Source organism: Anas acuta, chromosome Z, assembly GCF_963932015.1.
Source record: "Anas acuta chromosome Z, bAnaAcu1.1, whole genome shotgun sequence".
Classification (NCBI taxonomy): Eukaryota; Metazoa; Chordata; class Aves; order Anseriformes; family Anatidae; genus Anas; species Anas acuta.
This window is the reverse complement of record NC_089017.1, coordinates 25250842-25265620: the sequence shown is the minus strand read 5'-3', so window position 1 is coordinate 25265620 and position 14779 is coordinate 25250842. Positions and strand designations below refer to the sequence as shown.

At 40.0% G+C, this 14779-nt stretch overlaps 1 protein-coding gene across 4 annotated transcripts; it reads right to left on the bottom strand.

Annotated features, from left to right (window-relative positions):
• Positions 1-495: 495 nt before the first annotated feature.
• On the bottom strand, positions 496-13635 carry CD274 (CD274 molecule). 4 transcript variants are annotated; one of them, XM_068666968.1, is made up of 9 exons: positions 13147-13631; positions 12147-12272; positions 9107-9175; positions 8049-8402; positions 7291-7572; positions 5943-6050; positions 3484-3540; positions 2487-2552; positions 496-1532 (listed from the first exon to the last, which is right to left on the bottom strand). In XM_068666968.1, the coding sequence occupies exons 2-9, from the start codon at positions 12175-12177 to the stop codon at positions 1510-1512; spliced, it is 990 nt and encodes a 329-aa protein (XP_068523069.1). In that variant the 5' UTR covers positions 12178-12272; positions 13147-13631; the 3' UTR covers positions 496-1509. The 4 variants fall into 4 exon arrangements, with proteins under 4 accessions (XP_068523069.1, XP_068523071.1, XP_068523072.1 ...); XM_068666970.1 differs by lacking the exon at positions 13147-13631 and adding an exon at positions 11124-11265; XM_068666971.1 differs by lacking the exon at positions 9107-9175 and having other exon boundaries at positions 13147-13635.
• Between the last annotated feature and the right edge of the window lie 1144 nt (positions 13636-14779).

Sequence of the window (14779 nt, the reverse complement as noted above, 5' to 3'; positions counted from 1 at the left end):
GATTGCATCCTTGTAGTCAAACAGCATGAATCAGTATGAGAACATGCAAGCTCTGCAATGAATTAATCACTTCACAGTAATTTATTTCACTTAACTTGGGTCTACTGTCACAATATTGATTATGAGAAGCATTTCTCTGTACACTCTTCTCTGTAAGGCAGCTTACTTAGACATACTAAATACAACTTTATATTAGCTAGATTGAAACCACTAGCAATGAAGACCTGGTCTGAGGCCTGCATTTGCATCTCTAGGAACGCACAACAAACTAACTTACTTTAAACTGAAAAAATGTAATTTGAGTCCAGTAAGATTCCAGATCTTCACTGTCTTGTCTTTGTGAGAGCAATCAGAGACTATATGTCTCTAATGAGACACACAGAGAACAGTGTGTGTCTACACCCTAATCTCAGGTACCTGAGTTTTCCACAAACAGCATGAGTAGTCCGAATACCACATATTAACAAGTCAAAGATGGAAAAAAAAAGCCACAAGAAAAATGAAACATATTTTATTAAAAAAATATAATGGAATATAACTGAACAGTATTGCAATAAATAATTTTCATCTGTGTATGACAAACAAACAAGCTATGCACCTTGAAAAATGTAACAAAGCAGTAGCTTAGGAGGTGGGATCCAGGAGTACATTCCATCAGCATTTCTGAACTAATCACAAGAACATACATTTCATGTCCTGACAGTGAGAAGGTTCCTCCTCTGTTGGCAGGATGAAAAAAAGGCAGTCCAAATCAAGAGCTGCTCTTTCTGAAGGTCCAAAGAGTTGCATTATCCCCAAATGGTAAATCAGAAGAGTAACAAGCGGTAACCAAGTAGTGCCAGCTAAATCAAAAGGAAATTAAAATCCCCAAAACAACTTTTTCAGAGAAAGGAACTTAGTATTATCTAATGATTTCCCTATCACTGTTATCAAGAAGGTTACAATGCCCATTTCAGACTTAGCTCTGAGTAGCCAATATTTTAAGATCAACAGTTAAGACAGAAAATGCCCTGTATGTACGGCACCTTCTCTTGTTGCACCCATATATTTTATGTGGACCAAAGTATTGAAAACGTTCTTTACAAGCTGGAGGAAAAAATCTCTACACTGAATTGAGAGCTCAGGCATGTTAAAAAAAAAAAAAAAAGTGCAGAAGATGGACTATTTAAGAATTAGCTATGAAAATCCTTATGGTCATGGACCTAAAGTGCTTTACCTTAAAGACATTTTTAAATAGGATGTGTTCCTGAAAGTGCATAAAATTGAGAAAGCAGGAATGTGAACATTTAAATAAACACTTTCATACATAGTCACATATACAGAGGCCTGAATCCAAGGGCCTTTTATGATATGACAATTCTATTAACTTCACTGCAGTTTTCCTGAGTTACAATGATAAGGAAGAAGGTTGCAACCACAGAATAAAAACAAAATATTAGTATCTCCCTGAATACATAGAGTGCAGAACAGCAGAACCATCAAACCTTCAGAAAACTTCCCCTTCTTTCTCTAAGTCTTCTCAATATGTATATCTGTAAAAGGAAGAATTACATAAAAAAAATCAAATCACAAAATGATAAAATTACAGAACATTTCATGCCTTTGTGACTCTTTCATAAAGTTTAGTGGAACCAAGAAAAATTCCTTTCATTGTCAGAATGAAAGATCTAAAATGAAATTAATATAAAGGTCATGTAGAGGGTGAACATGGCAGGAAGTAAAGTGGTAGTTCAAACACACAGGTGGAAAGTGCTCTCCGAATAAATAGTGATATTTCTGTGACTTAAGTCATTCTTTCTTTCAAAATCCAATACATTTTCCAGTGCCCTATTGTCAGTATCCCTAGCAGTGTAACCTTAAACCCTAACATTTTGACTCATAGATCTGGACTTGCTTGCCCTTGTTTAGGTGTTTGTAAAGTTTAACAAGGAGGGATATGGAATGTAATTTAAGTGCTTTAGAGGTCAGAAAGAAGGTGAAAGAAAAATTTCAGTAATTTCACTTTTCTGATTTACACCAGGATCTACTTCAGGGGTTTCAGAGACTCAGTTACTTATTTTCTTGCTTTGCTGTGTCAGAATCTCATAGCTTGATACCACTTGAGTGGTAGTGATGGGTTAAGGTCTCCCTCTCCACCATCATCATCACTCCTTTGGTTGTGCTGGCACAACTATTTTTGTAGAAAAATATGAGCTAGATACAAGACTAATTTGTGTATTTATATATCGTATCTTCTTTTGCAGGGCTTTTTTTTTTTTTTAAACTAGATTAGTTATTTTTATATATTTCCCAGCAGACAGACAGTGCTGACAGTTAATTTCTAAGAAGATATCTAAGAATAACTAGAATATTCTAAGAATAACTAGATAAAGTAGCCATGAATCAAGACTCATGAATCCAGACTTAGGTCATTAGACGTGATGACAACAAATGATTTATGCTGTGTGAAATTTGCTACTATTTTTACCATTATCATTTAAACTTACATTTCAACTCTTCCTCTTCAAAATGAGGACCTCTCCAGTCATGTGTATCCTTATCTTTTGGCAGCTCTTAAAACAAACCATAGACATACAGATAACAGTCAGCACAAATTAAACTACTCATATAGTGATTAATCTTTGTAAAAAGGTGCTGTCTCAGGCCTACCAGGAAGCATGTGACTTAAACACAGGCCAGGGAAGAGACTAATACTAAATATCGTGTCCATTTGGGGCAAGTATAGTTAAAAGAAGTTTTCTTCAGGGAAAAAAAAAAAAGAAGTCTATATGAACTAACTTTCACAGAGTAGTATAGTTTAAAGCTGTTTCTAAATAAAACCAAACAACAAATAAAACACACACAAAAAAAACCAAAACAAAACAAAAAAAACTGTAAGCCATCACAAGAGAAGGCTAAAGGATTTTAATCTCTTCTCTCCCTCTTTAAATATTAACTGTCTCCACTTTCACCTCCATTTCTAATTGTCATGGTGGTACTGGTCATCCAGTGAACTTTACTAACTAGCACTAGTATCTCAACAGGAGGAAAAAGAAGCTATTAGAGAACTTCCTTCTGTGATCCTCTCAACAGCCTTAAATGCACATTATAATACTGGAAATAACACATGATCAATGTACCTAAAACTCCAGATCAGATTCTATCCACCAGGATGTGCTGCCATCCAACGTACTGAGGTGTACATTCCAGGCAGCAGGTCTCATCCTGTCACTGACTTCCTAAATCACAGACCATACCTGCTTCTAGAACAGGTATGCTTTTTTTTTTTTTCACGTTTTCTTTTCAAGAAGTTAACAGAGTAATCAAAACTGATTCTTCAATTTCTACTTGTTACTTAAACAGAAAGTAGAAAGCAAAACAACAGCTGAATGTAGTTTTGCCTATTGTTGTCACCATGACAGAATGGATTCTCAGTTAAAGAATCATTTCTCAGTTATTTCCACAAGAGTCACACTGAGATAGATTTATGCCATAAGTACATACTTGCTATATTCATTGATGAGTTAGCCATGCACGTTCTCTTGTCCTTACTTGTACTAGCTGAAAAACAATAAGAGACAAAAAAAAAAACAAATCAAAAGCAGAATACTCATTTTAGATCTAGTACGGACTTAAGCACACTGGTAGGAAGGGTACTCTTAGCATAGTGTCATGATGGTTCTCAAAACTCTCCACTTCTTCAAAGGCTTTAAGATGTACTCTTTAGTGCCTTTCGTCTGCCAGTTCTCCTTCTTGTTTCCTTTCTAGTTGCAAAACCATTGGCATCCTACACTAATATGACAGAAAAGTACTCGTTCAAAGTTTTTTTTCACCCAGAATTTGAACATATTGTGCAACAGAGAACAAGAAGGGAGACAAAAGGGGGGGAAAGCGCATCTTCCAGGGAGGTTCTGTTCTTAAAGAATCATCTGGCTGTTGATCTAGGATAGCCTGGGTTTTAAAGGAAAAACACTCTCACTACTTCAGCTTCTCAATCAATTTGTTGTTTATGACACACATATATATAGCATAATCATGTTAATCACATATATCATGTTAATCAAATACACATGTATATATATATTATCATGTATACATGCACATGATAAAGAAAACTCAAGCAACCTAGGAAACTTCTGACCTTCACTGAAATCCCCAGATGGGAATCTTCAGAGAAGTCAAGGATTTTGCTGTCTCTTCTTCCACTTTCATATTCTACTCCTGTTCCTATTATGTTCCTAGCAGTATACTCTTAGACATGTAGGTTACGTACAGCCTTACTGCAGCCTGTTAACATCTCCTGCAAGCCTGCTAAACTTTACGAACACTTCTCCCAGGACATGTTTCCATAGCATCTATGCATGAGATGAGTTTGTAACGTGAATATCCACATTAAATTCTACCATGTATTTCATAGATTTTGAACATGAAGACTCGCTGTAGATGTTGTGGTTTTGTGTTATTTGCAGCCAGAAACTGGTGCTGTTTCTGACTTTCACTAGGAAAGAGAGAGCTGGCAGACAGGAAAACCAGTTCTGGTGCACAGCCTGAGAAAGCACATCTCTCTTAGTGTACAAAGTTTTGAGACAACCCTTGATAAGACATTACAACAAGCCTTTGCATTAGTTCCAGCTTAATTTCATGGCAGCTACCCATTTACGTCTACTATAAAATTGGGGAATTTCAAAAGAAGAACTCAGGTTACTGTCTTGTTCATTTTCATCTGGTAACATTTAGCTGAATCATGTCGGCATGTTACTACAATGCTAAGAGTACTGTATCAATGCCTCTAGTACTTTTTCTCTGCATGAAGCTTGACAAGAAAAAAAAACTCAAAAACTATTTGGAAGGAAAAAAAAAGTAGCTATAGATAAGCTAAAAAAATAAAAATTGCAAATTTATTATAATTTGAGGAAGAGTTCCAGCCAAAAATAGAATGTTCAGAAAAAGACGCTTTCCTTATGATATTTTCAAATGAGTCCCAATGAATGTTCTGAGGTTTGCGTGATTTTATCGTATGTGTTAAAAAGTAAAAAAGTATCACTGATTACAAAATCCTTGAACAAATCCATCATCCCATAAGGGATGTATGTGTGTGTGTATGAAGTACTTACTTCATACTTACTTCATAAGAACTTACTGTTATGCAACACATTTCACACTTCTTTTTTTAATCTTGGTGCATAAGTGTATTATTTTCATGCATGAATACATTAAAATTAGTTCTCCAAGGTTTTTCTCTGGCTTGTAGCAAATTAAAACAAATTACTGCCAATGCTTTCAGTGTAGTGTGATGCTGAAAATATCCAATTCAAGTCAGTCAAGTGAACTGAAAAACCTCAAAACTGAACAAAGAAACGGAACAAGTGGTATCAAGCTTCAGTGCAAACCTCTTGTGAAAAAAAAAAATCTTTCAGATTCAAAATGTTGGACATATCACTTCATGTGTAATGTACCATTTTAATGGTATTTTAGCCAAAATGGAGATATATCTACAGTCCATAACAGATTATTAAAAAAAATGCACACAGTTCAGAGATTGCAGCAAAAAGTCTTTTAAAAAAATGAAAGCGCCCTATCTGCTCTGAGCATTCAGGTCCCCAGTTAAAAGGGAGGACACAGAATAGCTTCCATTTCTAGTAGGTGCATAAACTCTGCTCTGGTGGTTCAACAGATTAAATACTAATTGTATTGCTCTACCTCATTACCTGTAAGAAAAAGTAATAACAATCCATGGTAAATAGTCTGTGAGGGGCTGACAACCTCTTCCACTATGCTAACTTAACAGCTAGCATCTGATTAGATCAGGTGAAGAAACAAAAATAAACTGTGGTAAAAACTGAATGGTTTCAGGATGAAGGATCTAAGGCGGGCTTTTATTATTTCATCCCACCTCTGTGAGGATGAATCAACAGAACAGATTGATAACAATTGCAGTACACCAAAATAAATAACTTGAATACCTTTTCTTATGCAGAGAATAAATAGCACTGATCCAACGAGAGCAATCACAACGACAATTGCCCCAACAAAGCGTCTGCTCTCAGGCCGAAGCACATCATCAGCTGAATCTTCAGGAAAAACAAGTAGGGGAAAGACATTGCAGAATTACATAAGCTTCTCCCTTTTTCTTTCATTTTCATCCTACTACTTTTGCTATGAGCATTCTAGATGGACATGGTAACAGACTTTTAGTTTGCATCAGCATCACCTGGTGCTGATGATTCACTTCAGCGTATCTCATTACCCCATTAAAGGCAAAAGAGATAGAACATATTCATATCTATCTTTCCTTCCTGTGTTCCATATGATGGTGCCTTTCCTTCCTGTCACAAATCCTGTTTATCACCAAGGTACAAAGTCTACATCCAGCTTAAAGTCCTTCTGTCAGGACTACAGGAACAGCTGTTAGAGAAAGAGTCCTTTTGTTGTGGTAAAGCTATAATGCATACAGGTGGCTTCCTTGAAACCCAGATGCATTTATTGTCAGAACTGAACTCACCCTCTCACCACCCTTTGAAAGGCTTACTTAGCTTTCCTACTCTGAGCTGACTGTTTTCACCCTTGTCACTCCCAAAAAGCATGCCAGCACCATCATTTTTAAGATTGCATGAGCAAGTGGACCATGGAAACGACCGGAGTAACAGTCTGATAAACAGTAATATTGCTTGTTAGCTGGCTCTCCAGCCTAGCTGAACCATGTCACAGGTACAATGCAAAAAGGAAGAGTAAGCAAAAGTAGTAGGTGTGGTACCCAATTAAAAGGTCTAATGGGAAATTGTATTGGTCTTTGTGCATCTTCCCTCAATCCACATTTTATCAGGAAAAATATTTGTGTAAAATTTGTTAAATTTAAATATGGTCACAGCAAAAGCTGTATTCAGCTGTATTCAGACCAGTTTGTTCAAGTTTACTTGGCAATTCTCAACATCAAAACAGAATGGTTTTTGAAAGGTGTATTTAATTTACATGGAAAGGTCTCATTTCTAGACTTTTTTGAAAGTTTTAAAAGCTACAAGCTTTTCAAATAATTGAACATTTTTAACAGGTTCATATGCAATTACCATGTAGGTGAAATTCATGTAGGCCATGCAAAATTTTAACCACGGAACAACTAGATCCTTCCACACAAACATAATGAACATGTTGTTATGGTGGAAGTGTACATTAATAGCAAAATGTAACATACAGGTATTTCTTTTTAGCCTTTTCAAAATTATACAGGAAAAAAAAATAATGGCTGATCCAACTGGGACAAAATTACACAATATCTTAAAATGCATTACTTTAAATGAAATTTACAAAAGTTACCTGCTATGTATAAAATTGCAGATGTATTTTTTTGAAGCTCCTTATTCCAGAAGATACAACGAAAATTCTCGTGAGTCCTATTTTTGATTGTGAGTGTACTTGTTACACGATATAGCTGGTCACTTCCAGTTTCATAACTTGTATCTGCCTTATCAGTCAAATCCTCATACTCTCCATTTTGCCATATCACTTCAGCTTTTGGGTATCCTTCTGATTGACAGGTTAACTTCCATTCCTTGTCTCCTGTGCTCACCACTCCTTGGGTTATGTTTCTATAAGGAGCTAAAGAAATTAAATAAGATGATTACCAGGAGGAAGCTAAAAGAACAACACATATAAGCAAGATACCTTTTTTTTATCCCCAAGGATAAGGCCCTTGGGCCAAGTTTCTGTGCTTGGGCCAAGCTTGGCTTCTGTAAATAATACTCCCGATAGAAAAAGTAAATATCACTGTTGTGTGTCTCCACAGTAATTGAGGTACAGGGTTTATTACAGTGTTGACACTGTTCTGGAAGTTGCAATAGCTTTCTGATCTTTGCGCTGTCTAAATGGTTTTTGCCACACCATATGTCTGGAAAATAAAGGACAGAACATGGATTCCACATACATGAAGACACAGCTGTGCAGTGGCCACGAGGCTTTTCCTGTCTCCAGAAAGCTTTCTTGAAATGCTAGTGCAGACACGCCTTCCTTCCAGGATGCCCCCAAAATCTTTCAACAGTATCATCTAGCAGTGAACATCCTGTGGTAGAACTCACCCTGAACCTTCAGATTGATGGTCTTGTAGTCAGCTCCCCCATAGTCAATAAGACAGCGGTAAAGCCCTGCATCTCTGAGCTTCACGTCCATGATCTGAAGGAGAGACTGCCCCAGCTTCAGATTCTCTTTCAACAATTTTATTCTCCCCCTAAAGTCACTGTGCTGACTTTTGAAGTCTTCCTCCCCTTTGAAAAGTACATACACATCCTTTCCAAGTTCATCTTTTTTTTCCCAGCTGACACTTAGATCTCTAAACTTTAGTTTCCCATTCACTGGAAATGTGCATTCCATGGTCACATTGTTGCCTAGTTCCACGATGTAGAGTGACTGGGGAGCTTCAACAGTGAATAAAGCTGAAAAACAAAATTTGAAAGAAAACTTAATTTTCCAATTATAAGCCTAATTTTGAAAGTCACGCTTTATCAAACACACTGTATATATAAGTATAAATGACATTTTAAGGACTAAAAGTATCTGCCATGTTCTTAAAGTTGAACTTTTTTGCGTGCATTTTCCCAAGTTTGGGACAAACAGGGCTATTTATACCTGCAGAAACCTGCTTTGTGCACAAATGCACAAAAAAGCAGTACGTGTATATTAAAAATAGCTGTATGCGTGCACACACCCCCTCAGATGTTGCTTTCAGAACACCACTACAGTACCAGGCAATTGTTAGTGCCTCTTATGAGAATGTTCTGTTCATATAAACGTCAATTCTTTTTACACAGGATTTTCAAAAATACATAACAATTCTCAAGCCTCACACTGACACAAAAGAAAATTTCGTGTAATGCAAATAGTACCTTGTCGTAGTTGCTGTCTGGGCTGAACACTGACAAGGATTTTAACCTGCCCCCATATCAAACCGTCCATATTAAGCACATTAATCTAGTTTAATGTAAAAGCATACGATGACCTTTCTATGTAAAACAGTAAGCTAAAAAACCCCGAACACCAGCACCTGCAGGAAAACTGAGAGGTTAACATTTCCATGCCTACAAGTAGAAAAGAAAGACACTTAAATAGTTCCGCTACTTCTTACAACTCAGCTTCTTACCATTTAGGAAACACCAGTAGAATGAAAACATATACAGAAGCAAAGGCTTTTCCATGATGTAGGTAGAACCTAAAATGATAAAATAATCAAAGAACATTAATCTCTGCTTGTTTTCTAACTTCCACTGTAAAATATACTTCACAGTCACTCCACACAAAGAACTAGACACAAGGCACTGAGTTCCACTCTAGTAAAAGGGATGACAAAATTGTGTTTAGGTCAGGCAGGGATGGGTCCTTCCTGGATGGGTCCAGGAAGAGCAACTACATTCATTTCCTTTAAACAAATTCCTTGCTTATGGTGAAACATGGATTTTATCACTTCCATCAATTACTAAACAATTACTCACAAATTCCCAGATGTTCCCATAAACCGTAGAAGGAAGTGTCCTTCCTGCTTGAAGAGGAGGGAGGATTTTTTCTACATGCATTCACTGGAAGAAACGGAACTCAGTTCTTCCCACCAGTTGGCCTTACTTTAATGTACTGTGAACACAACCCACTTTATGACACCTGGTTTCACAGTCCTGATCACAGGGCTTGTGAAGTTGCACATATTCTGAGCGGAATTTGTGTGGTGAGTAACAACTTCATGAGCATCCACACAACGGTGCCTTTGTAAAACAATGACACAGAAAGCCTACAAACTCTGCTTTCTTGAATTTCTGCTGCTTTACCTCTGAGTATGCAAATTATATCAGTTTTCCAAGAGATTCCTTCCCCTCTTTACTGATATAGCTTTTATACTCCTAGATAACACTTAAACTTAGAAAACACTGATTCACATCAATTCTCACACTCACCTTCACGTGCCCACTGCACGTGCATTTTAAGTCAGAGCAGTACTAGCAGTACTATCTAAATAAAACTTGCATTTTGGATACCCAAACAGACACAGAAATAAGGAAAGATTGCATTCAACAGTTTTCTCGTGGTGGTTTCAGCATTTGCATAAGAAATTAGGCAACTGTGATAACCATTAAATTTCCTAACTCCTTAAATTTTCACTGGACTGCAAATCCTACCATTTTAAGTGTTTTTCTTTCTTTGGTTTTCAACATTAATATGATAAAAAATTAAAAATATTGCCCTGAGTCATTAAGACATGTGACTTCACAGTAACTTAGATTAAGAGGATTAGCTTCAAGAGAATTTGATTCAAGCTACTCTTTTCCTCTGACAGATGCTCCCTGATCCCAACAGGACATTTGCAGAAGGCAATACAGATGGAGCTGAGAAAGGGATCCAATCTAACACATGGGACATTCTCCTAAAAAGGACAGGAAAAAACAGAGACCCTCATCATGAAAGATTTGTTCCGTTGATGAATAAATTCTTTATGTGGTTAGGTACCCAATTCATTCTTTAACCACAAATGATGTTCTCAAAAGCACTAGCAACTTGCTGCCTGTGGGTACTTACGAGTTTCTGGTGACGCACATGCATCAAAATGCCTCTGTCATTATGCCACTGCCTAAGAAACAAAGCAGGTCAGCACTCCAACTAAGCTCCAGAGCAAAGCTGCTCAAACAAGATAGTGAAATACTGGTCTCACAAGTGTGCCCTGATTGTACTCACTCTGACACATCTGCACTCTGCACAGCGAGCCTCTGACACTGACTGAGTAAGCGTGCAGGCGTTCTGTGCCCCCAATGGCAGGATGACCGGAGCTGCAGTATGCTCATGCCCAAAACAGTCTACTCTCTTCAAAGCAGACAGAGACCAGAGCTGAGAGGCTGCCCAGAAAAAAAACAGCATGTGGACTACTGTCATGGGATGATAACCATACCTGGGCATGCATTGCGTATGGTACCCACTACTGTGTAGGCATTACCTCCAGGAGAGGTGTTCTGATTAACTGCTGGGAGAGGGATGATAATGATAGCCAGTAAGCTCTTCTATGGTTCTCAGACCTGCGACTCTATCCTGAAATTGTAAAACTCTAATTTCTATGCTTTCTCCCATTGCAGAGGAAGACAAGCCTTGCTACACACAAAAAATGTATAAGTATTACTTACAAAATTCCTCAAGACCAAGAAAGTATGGTGTTGTAATCAATTTTTCACTTCCAGTGAGAAGAAAAGTAGGTCCAGGTCAAATCCAAATGCATGCGAAAAAACTTGCTGCAGTAACCATTACAGACCTTTCTTCTTTTTTACCCTGAGCAAAAGCAGACACTAGCTGGCTCAGTTGAATCAGCTTGAGACCCAGATGCCAATCAAAGATCTTCACCAAAGCTTACTGTTTTTCTTACAGAGCCTACCAAAATGCCTCTTCTTTCCTTCTGATGATTTCTGGTATCTATAGACAACACCGTTCCATAAAAGCAAAAAGATATTCACAGCAAAAAGTAGTCTTCAGTGTTGCTGCCTGTTTGGTTCCCTCACAATCCAATGGAGATGACAGGAAGAACAGAACTATTTGACCACGTCTTCTTGTGACAGCACTTAAATGTTGATTAACTCCACCTACTCCTTCAGGAAACTTCCCCATAACAGGAAAATTCCCCACTAGGGAAAATTCTCTATTGCTACCAGTGGTTCACAGTAACAAGACACTGTTGGGAAAATTAGTACGTAAAATGCCATAGGCATTTTAAGAAACATACCATCTCAGTACAGCAACATGTGAGCAACAGCCCTTAGTATGTTAATACCAAGCGACAGTTTTTACCATGTGTGGTACTGAACTAACAATGACTGGAAATTTCTGCACAACGTATTGCGTGTGCAAAGCTCATAAATAGGAATAAACTGAAGAGCACCATCTACCCTTCTCCGGGATAACAGATCCTCGCTCTACAAGATTAGAGCATGGTCATGCTTCTTGCTGTGCCACTGTGTGGTACAAGACTTGTTAAGCCTGTGCGTTAGCTTAGCAAAAAAAAATAATAATAATAATAAAATAATAATAATAATAAAAAAAACAAGCATGAAAAGCCAAAAGATGCTACGTACTTTAGCCTGCTCACTGTTAACGGGATAACCTTGTCAACAGCACAAAATATGACTTTAAATGTATTTCAGTGTAAGTTCACTCACCTACGTTGCCTTCACGTATCTCAAAAAACATTTGAGATTCTCAGAAGAGTTAAAATACTGTGAAATGACCACTTCAAAGTTTTCAGGAAATGTTTTCTTCTTTCTACCTGGCAGCCTACTCAGTACCTGTCATGGAAGCAAAAGCACATAACAGACAAAATTGGTAAGAGCTGGGCTTTTTGCTTCAAGTGTGGGAGGAACATGACAGCAGTATATGAAACAGCTGAATGTAACCTTTAGGTTCTCGTAACCTGAAACTACCTTAGCAGGCTGAGGGGGTGGATTTCCACAATAGGTGACACTGATGAAGTCTTATTTCCACCACTTTCTTTTGTGCTTAAAAACACATTTACTGACATTTTATTTTTTGCAGAAATGAAGGCGCAAAAAAAAAAAAAAAAAAAAAATCTGTGAAGTTATGACTTTGAGACCACAAAAGCCATCACTGTAGCCAGAGTCATTAATTCAGTTTCCCCTTTTTCATTGCTTGCCTTGAGCTCACAGGGCTGGACTTTCCATCCAAGTGTTTAGCAGCAAGCAAAAGACCACGGAGGTTATTTTTACAGTTACATATATATATATATATATGTATGTATGTATGTATATGTATATATGTATTTTTTATAGGTAGGTATACAGATTTTTATATATTATTATATGCAATGTATTATAGCATAAACGACGGCTGTGTATATATATGTGTGTGTGTGTATATGTATATATATATATATACACATTTTATAGCATAGACAACTACAGTGGTGGTCTTTTTTTGTTGTTTGTTTTGTTTTGTTTTGTTTTTTGGGGGGGGCTTTTTTCTCTCTATTTTTCGGGAGGGGTGTTGCTGCCCCACAGCACAGACGGAGACCCCCCCCCCCCCCCCCCCCGCCCGTCGCTGCTCCCCATGGTCTCCAGGCGGCGGTCCCGGCCGCCCCCCTCCCCACCACCACCATCACCACCGCGACCCCCCCCGCTGCCTCCCGGCCCGGCTCCCCCCTACCTGCCGCTGCCGCCTGGCTCCCTGCCGGCCCTGGCGGCTGCTGCCGGGGCTGCGTGGGGCGGCTGGAGGTGGCTCCGGCCCGCCCCGGCCCGGCCCGGCCTCCCCACTGAGCGCCAGCCCTCAGCCCCCGGCCGCCGGGAAGTGCTGCGAGTTGCGGTCCTCGGGCGGCCAGGAAGGGGCCTGAAAAGCACCCCCGGGCGGCTGAGGCATCGTGCCGTGAGTCAGGCAGCTGCCCCCGAGGCTTTCCCATTCCTGAACGCCCGGCGCTGACGGGAAATAAAACCGAAAGCGGAACGGGGTGCCCCGGGGTGTCCCCCCCCTCCCCTCCCGGCACCTCTGCCGCCACCGCCGCCCTTCGGAAGCGCAGCACCGGGTGCGTGGCTCCAGCAGCTGCTCCCGTAACTTTCCCAAAAGACTTCAGCCCCCAAGCTCAGGGCACTCGTGAGCTGAAGAACGAAAACGTGCGCTGAGGCACTGCTGAGTGCTTCAGGAGATTCAAGGAAATTCAATGTAATCACACACAGATGGGTGCTGGGGCGTGCTGAGGATGATCTCTGCTCCCTCTGCCATAAATGTCAGGCACTGCCATCTCCTGTGCACACTTAGCATTATTTTATTTTATTATTTATTTATTTTTTTGCGGGGCTGTAGACCAGCAGATGGGTGGCAGGTGAGCACCCCTCCCGATAAGCCGGCAGGTTTCCTGTTGGCACGGTGTGCTGCTGTGGAAAAAAGCTCCTCTGCACCCCCGCAGGGGGCAATGTCAGGTGGGGGAGCCCACGCATACGCTGCCCCAGGCCCACCACAGGAGCCACCAGCCCGCCAGAAGCCCACCTCCACAGAGGAGCACAGGGGCACGCGGGAGGGTGGGAAGCCAAGTTGAAGACTCAGAGGAAGGGACACCCTGCCCGGGCCCCCAGGTTGTCCCATAACAGAAAGAGCATTGACAGAAAGGGCAACAACCCCTCCTTATCTCCTCTGCCTGTCCTTCCTAAAGAGCCTGCACCCTTCCATTCCAACACTCCAGTCATGGGAGCCATCCCACCGTGTCTCTGTAGTGCCAATGAGGTCATAGCCCTGCAGACGCGTGTACATCTCCATCCTCTTGTTTACATGTATTTCCCATGCTACATGTGTTAGCATGAAGATATTTAGCATTAAGTTGGGCCTCTGATGAAACTGACTTACTGTCTGGAGTGGCTGGAATTCCTTTGTGCTGCTTTTCAGGTGCTCTCCTGCTGACCCATGACCCTTCTCCAGGCTCTGGGCATCTATTGCTGACACTGGCATCAAACCGGGAGGAGTGGGATGGACTGAGGTTCTCCTCCACAGGCAACTGTAGTTTAAAGCCCTCTTTGCAACCTTAGCAAGCCAATGATTGAAGATGATTTTCCCTTTCTCTGACAGGTGGACCCCATCAGTCCCCAAAAGACCAGGTTTCTCAAAGCAAGTCCCATGGTCTAAGTAGCCAAACCCCTGTCTGTGACACCAGTCCTGTAACCATCTATTGATTTGCCAGATTCGATTGGACCTTTCAATCTCCTTGCCTTTGACTGGGAGAACTGATAAAAAAATACCTGTGCTCCAGAGTCCTTCACTGCTGCTCCCAGGGCTCTGTAATACCTCTTGATAC